The sequence below is a fragment of the Sycon ciliatum genome, chromosome 2 (assembly GCF_964019385.1).
Source record: "Sycon ciliatum chromosome 2, ocSycCili1.1, whole genome shotgun sequence".
Taxonomy (NCBI): Eukaryota; Metazoa; Porifera; class Calcarea; order Leucosolenida; family Sycettidae; genus Sycon; species Sycon ciliatum.
Window position 1 is genome coordinate 4,082,268 of NC_088644.1, and position 8,306 is coordinate 4,090,573.

The 8,306-nt window shown below is 46.2% G+C and overlaps 2 protein-coding genes across 2 annotated transcripts; one reads left to right on the forward strand and one right to left on the reverse strand.

Moving 5' to 3' along the window:
* Positions 1-2,083: 2,083 nt before the first annotated feature.
* LOC135808311 (uncharacterized) lies at positions 2,084-5,078 on the forward strand. Its single transcript, XM_065321484.1, has 3 exons — positions 2,084-2,686; positions 2,941-3,153; positions 3,434-5,078. Exons 1-3 carry the CDS (start codon positions 2,205-2,207, stop codon positions 4,662-4,664), a joined length of 1,926 nt encoding a protein of 641 aa, XP_065177556.1. The 5' UTR covers positions 2,084-2,204; the 3' UTR covers positions 4,665-5,078.
* A 516-nt stretch (positions 5,079-5,594) lies between these two features.
* On the reverse strand, positions 5,595-7,971 carry LOC135808312 (uncharacterized). Its single transcript, XM_065321485.1, has 3 exons — positions 7,363-7,971; positions 6,997-7,066; positions 5,595-6,652 (listed from the first exon to the last, which is right to left on the reverse strand). Exons 1-3 carry the CDS (start codon positions 7,831-7,833, stop codon positions 5,595-5,597), a joined length of 1,599 nt encoding a protein of 532 aa, XP_065177557.1. The 5' UTR covers positions 7,834-7,971.
* Positions 7,972-8,306: the final 335 nt, after the last annotated feature.

Consider the following 8,306-nt stretch of genomic DNA (forward strand, 5'->3'; position numbering starts at 1 on the left):
AATCATCTGAGTCCTCTGGAAGACCGGAAAAGCAAGTGGTAGTATGCTAGTTTATTTATTTATTTATTTTAAATATTGAACACCCACTCACTATCTGGGGGATCTCCTATTCGTGTACTGAAGTGTGGTGCTAGGAACATAGTACATGTACAGGAGAAGAGAGAAAGTCACGGCGCAAAGAGAGTGTGAAAAGATGGGTTTAGAAAAAAAGAAACACAGGGAAAGAACAATCATGTAACCAGTGCTGTCGAACTGATACTGATGCAATGTGAATTTGAATTTGAAAATGACGCTTGAATTCAGGGAATCTAGAGTTGTCAATCGGGGTGGAAGACATTTCCAAAGAGAACCAGTTTTCTGTAGGAACAGGGATGAAAAAATGCGACCATGTGAGTTAAAAATGAGTTTTTGGGCCGGGCACTACGTGGTATGGTTATCGCAAAGCGAGAGAGATTTTCTGGTGGAAATTGATGTACTTAAATGAAACAACAAGAGAAATAAAGATACGACGAAACTGCAGGGATTCTAAGTGACACAATTAATCTATTCAAATTCGATTTTGGTTCGTAGATATCAAAGGTTATTTTCACAGACTTCAAGAGTCGCCGGCAAACCTTAATTAACCTGGAGTACGTCAAGGGACTCAATTGCCGGACGCACATAAGACCTATACGAGTCGTACATGTACAAGAGAGCAATATGGGACGATGGTAAATGTCGGCCCATGACGCATAACAGATTGACACGTTGCTGAAACTTCCTGAAGATGGTGTGGAAGTGATCATGGAACTTCAAACCATCACTGAGCTGTACGCCGAGATGCTTAGCAGAACGTCCAGATGCGTCGTCCATAAAACAGAGGAGGAGTCAGAAATGTCATAATTTGAAAAGTATAATAATGATGATTTGTTCCGGAGAAAATTTCCCAAACATATTCTGAGCCCAATGCTGGCAGCTGGCCAGATCCTGCTTGAGGTGGGACATGTTCTCATCTAAGGAGATGGATACATCATGAGCATTGATTTTAGAAGAGTGACATCATCAGCAACAATAAGGGGTGAGCTGTGCTTTACTACATGTACATGTACATGTATATCAGGAAGGGAATTGACGAACTAAAGAAAAAGTGGAGGGGCAAGGTGCGAACCCTGGGGGACACCACGTGCACAGCTTAGCATAATATTATTATTGTGAAGAGTGAGTTCCATCCAGCTTCGCATTTGGACTAGGGTCAAGTAAGTAGGACCCAAACCAGGCGTGGCTCTGGTGCCATGAATGCATTCAAGTGGCCCAGGAGCGTAGGATGATGTACTTTCTCAAACGCTTTCTGGAAGTCGAGAAATACACAGTCAAATCTCTGACCTCTATCAGAGCGACGGGCAACCGGATGTGTCAAAAGAATGACTTGATCCGTGGCTGATCTTTATGGAACGTTCGAACTTTTAAGTAGCGACTTCTAAACGAATTCAAATAAAAGAAACAAACAAACAAACAAACTTCGGCGGTATTAGTAACTGGAGTTGATTGTGCTTACGTGGAACACAACGTTTCGTTCCCTTCTCATCATGGGTAAGCTCAGCAAATAATGGAAAAATGTCGAATACAGCAAATTTATAGAGCTAAGGCAAAAGCGTAGATCAAAACCCCACACTGTACGTGTGAAATAACGTGAAATCCAGTGGAACAGGTCAAGAATGGGGTGAAGGTGAAGAGATGACTAAAATAATATGAAAACATGAATGAGGAGTACTGGTAGTATTCCTGACACGTTCACCAGGATATCCGCCAAACAACTGAAGAGACAAAACATTTTCCTTCTGAACACTATAGTTCAGGGATGACTTATATTACGGATATACAACGCCTCCGAAACAGACAAAATTAATGTTATACAGATCTGCCACGGGCCAAAACTGAGAAAGCATCATCTCTGTACAAAATGATCACAACTACCACTAACCGACAAATGGCTATTGATATACATGTATAGATCTCGTAAAAGACCTCGGAGGACCTCGGTCTTTTACTCGGTCTATATATCCTGTATAGACCTCCTAACCGGTCTATAATCTACATGTATAGACCCCTTTCCGGATAGAACACAGTGCGCGTTGCATGGCAACGGGTGACGTGCAAAAATGTTTGGTGGGCAAGAAGTTCAGCCCAAACTGCAGTGAAAGTAATTTTTCAACCAGGAAGCAACAATGTCTGCTGTCATCCCTGACTCTGCTGCCGCTGAGCAGCCACCACCCTTGCCTCAGCCACTGGCTGTCCTTGCTGAACAACTTTCAAAAGGGTCCGAAGCCAGCGATGCCGATTTTGTTGGGGTTCAGACTTCTCTTGCGACGCTGAAGGTGGCCGAACTGAAGGAAATTGCCAAATTTCTGGATGTTCGGTTGACTGGAGCAACAAAGAAGGCTGACATCGTGGAGCGCTTGGTGTCGATGTCCAAGATTGGTTTGGCTGGTGCTGCTGATGCGTCGTCCTCTGGTGCTTCCGTTGGACTGCAGTATATAACTCAAGACGTTCGGGGCACTTTGTCTTCGTTGCCTCGTTTCAACGAGGTGCAAGACTGGTGCAAGGAGTTTCGTGCTGCTGTGGTGCGGTTCCACTTCATGGATTTATTGACGTACTTGGTCTATGGACGAGACAAGACGTTTGATATGGAGAGCATGAAGGCATTTAGGTGAGTAATGAACATGGGCGGTGTGGGTACGTTGTGATAGTAGGCAGTTTGAATTCGTAATCTCTCAAGACAAAGTCAGTGTGTGTCAAGTTTTGTTGAAAGACCTACTGTAACTGAGGTCAACTAGCATTTTCGAATCAGTTGCCATCAATGTCTAATCAGTGAAGGAATTCAGCTAGGGAACCCCTGAATTGCACATCCCTAATATTGTCTCTTTTCTCCAAATGTGTCTTTGGAAATTTTGTTGGCAACAGGTCTTTGAAGGCGTACCAATTTTTTGCCGATGGCTTTGTGAAGAATGTGTGGAGCAAGCAATATCCTGCATCTGGGGAGAACGGTGTGGCAATCTCCTATCTCCGTGCTTACGTCCACCATTCCTTGTCGTGTGATACACCGCTCACCGTGTATGTGTCGTTGAACACTGAGACTGGTGAAGTCTACGCTGCGCAATGCAGCTGTATTGCCGGGTAAGTGTTTTCACAGAAACGCACTACGAGTTGGTGTGTTTTCTTCAGTCCAAATGTGACAGTTGACCTGCGGCACTGATAAATCCTATTATAACTCTTCCTCCTTACCTGTGCTGTGATAGTTCCTTTGTAGTGACATGTATTTTGCAGATGATTGTTATAATAACTTCTTTGTTCAACAAGTTTGTGATGTGATGAGTTCTGACAGCTCTATCTGACGTTGGCATATATTTGTTGTCTCCCGTGCATGGTGTGCGTGTGCGGTTGTTGTTTATGTTAGGCTGGGAGAGGCGTGCAATCATGTTGCTGCCCTACTCTTCTTCATTGAATCCGCTGCAAAAAGGAATCTAGTGGAGCTACCCGTGGAGTTGTCTAAAACGTCACAACCTATGCGCTGGAATCAGCCTCCAAAGAAGCATGTCGATCCTCAGCCACTCGCCAATATGGAGTTTGTGAAAGCTTGCCATGGCATGACTGATGATGAAGTGGAGAGGAAGCAGCTGCGAGCGGAGTTTGATCCCCGTGCACCGTCACACCGCCAAGTCACATCTGCTGACGCACTCACCTTGCAGGAGGCATTAGCAGCGGGAAAGGCATCAGCCAAGAACTGTGGGTTCTTCCATTTCTGGGAAGTCGAAGACCAGTCATCAGGACTTGCTGCTACTCCAGTTAGCCAACCCAAGGACCTTTCGCCATTGGTCCTGTTCCATTCTGACAGGCTTCCAGGTGGAACGAGTGAAGATGCCCTTGGTCGATATACCGGACCACTGTCCAAGTACGGTGTATCCCAAAAGGAAGTGGAAGACTTCACCAAAGGCCAGACAGATAACTCGTGGTGGTTCGACCTACGTCATGGGCGCCTAACTAGCTCACGATTTGGTGACATCGTTCGCTCTCGAGCCCAGGAGCCAGTCTCGCTGCTGGCCGGTATCATGGGATACACCACCATTTCCGCTTTGCCACCTGCCATGCGATGGGGAGTGGAGAATGAGCCCAGGGCGAGGGACATGTACCTCAGTGTGGCACTCGAAGATGGAAAGAACATCACCGTAAGAGAGTGTGGTCTTAGCCTCCATCGTGACTACCACTTCATTGGTGCGAGTTCTGATGGAATCGTTGTGGAGGAGCTTGAGAGCGGCGTGGTGGAGCGTGGCTGCCTGGAAATAAAATGCCCCTTCTCCATCCAGGGCACATCTATTGTTAACCTCACGCCAACTCGGATCGCCCAGCAATTCCCTGGCAAGTCATTCTTGGAATGCCACGCGGACGGGTCAGCCCACTTATGCAAGAATCACAAGTACTATGACCAGGTGATTGGTGAGATGGCGGTCATGGATGTGAAGTGGTGTGACTTTGTGGTGTTCACATGTGCTGGCGTGCTTGTAGAGCGTATCATGTTCGATGACGCTCATTGGCAAACCATGCTCATGAAGTTAACATCCTTCTACGAGCAGTTTGTTATCCCAGAGCTGTGCTCTCACAAGCTGTACCTTTCAAAGTACAAGTCATGAATGACAAGAAAAAATATTTTTGTGTTTATATTCTGTACATAGGGATTTCAATCTATTTTGCTTCGCTAGATTTTTTGGAACTTTGTACAGCAATGCCCCATCTTCTGCGAGGGATATGCTCGGAACCTTCTCATGTTCCCAGCATTGAAACTTAATTCTGTACATAGCGGTTCCGATCGATTTTTCTGTTATTGTGCGGAATTCTATGGATGACATCGCACACATCCTTGTACCTGTCTGTCATTATAAATATTGGCTGGATATTATGCTACTTCTGGTAGCCCGTACCAACTTGCTTCGGTGACAATCGCGGTGACAGTGCACTCTTTATCACATCCCAACCCCACAAATAACATGCACCCAGCCAGTGACCTGGCAGCATTTGGTATGTTCATATTCACAAGCTTTGGGAATTACACAAAATAGTATTTTGAACCAGAGACCTTTGCTTGATCGTGGCATACGCCACCATTTCCACTTTGCCGCCTGCCATGCGGTGGGGAGTGGAGACAATGCACTCTTTATCACATCACAACCCCACAAACAACACGCACGCAGCCAGTGACCTAGCAGCAGTTGGTACGTTCATATTCACAAGCTATGGCACTTCCAGAAAATATTACTTCGAACCAGAGACCTTTACTTGACCGGAGCACTGTGCTTCCGCCGCGCCATGTAGCCGTACTTTGTATTTACATTACATGTGAAGATAGCGTGCGAATCCAGCTCCGATCCTGCTCTGATATGTTCAGAAAAATGATTCTAACTGTGCACCTCCCTTCGGGCTCCAGTAATAAGACGAATCGTCTGTTGGAGAAACCGAAGTAAAATAAGAGTGGTTATTATTATTATTATAGTGTGCTGAAAAATAGACCATAATAAAGAGAACAAAAGAAGATAGAACTTGAATATAGTGATTCACATGTCTCTTCAATTTACTAGCGGGGCGTCGAAGTTTGTGAGGAAGAAGCACACTTTCACGATGTGAGACGACAGACTCGACATGCTCACAGGGAACACAGTGTTGAGGACACGGTAGCAACGTGCACGTCCGATAGCCCGTTCGACATGGATACGCAGCTCTGCAATGCGGCGGGTCTTCTCGATCTTCTGGGCGCTCATCTGGCTATCAGCACCGAGCTTTGGCGGGATGTTCAGTTTCACTCCATGGAGAGCAAGAGGCACCTCGATGTCAAAGCCCTTGTCAGCCATGACACTGTCACCCTTCTCCAGAAGCTGCAACAGACCGCTCTGCTCTGTGATGACCTTGTCACTGACTCGGCCACCCCAAACATCCGACACAAAAGTCACAAGACCAGCAGGTGAAACACCTACAAGAATCTTCATGGTGTTCCGGCTCTTGTAGCTGGAGTAAGTGATCGACTGGTTCAGGAGAGAAGTTGGGCGCTCCATCTGGATCTCCAAACAGTCAATGATAATCCTCGTCTGCGGAAACTTGGACTTAAAGCACGGTGGCATGAACTTGTCCACAAGTTGTCTGGACGGGAACGGGAAGAGGAGAGACAGCTCACGGGACAGAAACAGAATCCACGTGGAGTACATCCTGCTGAACGTGGAGTCAGGCATTTGCATCAGGGCTGCCACAAACCCGCCACACATACCATGGCGCAACCGGACAAGCGTCGCAAAGAACTGGTTGGCAATGGACAAGTCCTTGGTCATCCGAGGGCCAGGCTTGTTGTCCTTGGGGTCACTGGTGGAATCACCGCGCCAGGCAGTGAGCTTTGCGGCCTTCTCCTGCACATGACCTAAGACAGCATGGAACACGGAGCGGTTCGGCAGACCAGTGAGGAAGCGACACTTCTCATCAGACTCGTCAATCCAGTGCACACCAAACTGTGCCTTCGAAAGCCCAGTCTCTAGTTCCCCGCAACGCCGCTTTAGCCGTTCAACTTCCGCCCTCAACTTCTTGCATTCCTCTTCCAAACGATCAGTGTCCGAGGTGTAGGGTTCATCAGGTCCACATGCTGTAGAACATGGAAGAGAAAGATAACACAAATCACGTCACAATTGACCAGGGACAAGTGAGATCACAGTACCGGCACATAACATCTAACCCTCCAAATGGGAGTGATGCAATGGAGAAGATTAGGTACGTTTCGTCCATGACGTCCAGGTGCAATTCAAAGAACAGGGATCAGAAACAATCTACCGATATTACACAAGGTCAGGACATCTTAGAAACGTACAATAATTATTGAACCAATATGGGACCCGCAGCATTTTCACTCACTACTGTACACATGCGACAAGAGTTGAAACCAATCACAGATATGACACTACTTGAAGGCCAAGACAGCAGACACCTTACCTGTAGACACCTTGATAGGAGCAATAGTTGGCACTTCAAGATTCAGAAGACTGGACATCCCGGTTGAGTTCTGAGCAACAAACAAGTAGACATACACCTACACTTTATGATTCTCGAAAAAATAATTTAATTCTTCCAGACACCATCATCTAGAAAGAGAAATTTCAAAATGCATCTGAAGAATAACGTCTTTCTGGCCTGGCCAATGGAGTGTGCATGGCCTTTCCAAGAAGGGGACCTTCCAGCATCGTACAACATCGATGCATCAGGGGCACAAGCTGATTGCAACGTATGAAATTCATAACGTACAAACAACTAAATTTTGAATTACTCAACGTACAGAATCAGTCAGAAGTTTTTTCTTACCTTGAAAATAGGAGAGGACAGTTGAAGTTTGGCGAAGTACGAGTGGTCATGAGAAACACCATGTCGTTGGCTTGCCTTCCTTGCCTCTTCTTTCTGCTTCAGCCTTGCAGCATCAGCCAATTTCTTTTTCCTCAGCTCAGTAAACTTCTCACGTCGGACAGAACGATCGATTTTTGACGTAGCTGTTTCAGGGTTCGCGGAGTCATAACCGAGCTTCAAGGACGGCACATAGTCAGGATGGGACTCGTCATCCTTTGCTTCCTTTGCATTCGGATTGCCAAGAACAAAATGCTTCTTGCAGACTCGCTCGTCAGTGTCTGGTGTCCAGGGCGATCCATCAGCTTCTTTACGGCGAATTGCAGCAATCCAGAGTCCCCTGCGCTTGGGATTTGTTGGAAATCGGTGGAAACCACCTCCACAGCCACGCGTATACCTATTTGTGCATCCTATGACGGCACAGGTCTGCACCATGGCTGAAACTAAAAGGAAAGGACGACAAAATAGATCCAACCAACTAAAAAGACAAAGTAACTAATTAGTAGAGTGGTTCTTCTTGCCCACCAAAGTTTGAATTTCTCGGTAACCATAGAGATTCGCGGCGATCCGGAAAGGGGTCTATACGTACTGATCCAGATTTACTCTTTACTGGTTTCTGATGGTCGCCTAGCTATTAAAGTTCGTGAAACTCAGAGTTAAAACACTTTTCCGTATTCTTATTGTTTGAATTACATGTAGCTCTGCCTCTCGGTATTGAGCACTCTCTTGGACAGCCTGGAACCTCTCTGGTTATAATTATGTTACAGATAGCAATTGAGTGACTGTGTATCAGCACAGTTCAGCCTGTCCTGCACAGGTCATGGTTGGTGGAAGAAGCGGGCGCGTAATCAACTGACAAAAGGTAAACTCACCAATGCCTCATTCTTAGCATTCTTTTATTCGCTTCC

What these genes read in the sequence shown, in the direction of transcription:
- LOC135808312 (XM_065321485.1), bottom strand. Translation starts at nt 7,833, where the DNA reads ATGGTGCAGACCTGTGCCGTCATAGGATGCACAAATAGGTATACGCGT. An exon ending in TGTCCTCTCCTATTTTCAAG is followed by an intron (nt 7,067 to 7,362) that starts GTAAGAAAAAAC and finishes TTTGTTGCTCAG; the next exon opens with AACTCAACCGGGATGTCCAG. An exon ending in TCCTATCAAGGTGTCTACAG is followed by an intron (nt 6,653 to 6,996) that starts GTAAGGTGTCTG and finishes CATGTTCTACAG; the next exon opens with CATGTGGACCTGATGAACCC.
- LOC135808311 (XM_065321484.1), top strand. Translation starts at nt 2,205, where the DNA reads ATGTCTGCTGTCATCCCTGACTCTGCTGCCGCTGAGCAGCCACCACCC. An exon ending in GAGAGCATGAAGGCATTTAG is followed by an intron (nt 2,687 to 2,940) that starts GTGAGTAATGAA and finishes TGTTGGCAACAG; the next exon opens with GTCTTTGAAGGCGTACCAAT. An exon ending in CAATGCAGCTGTATTGCCGG is followed by an intron (nt 3,154 to 3,433) that starts GTAAGTGTTTTC and finishes TGTTTATGTTAG; the next exon opens with GCTGGGAGAGGCGTGCAATC.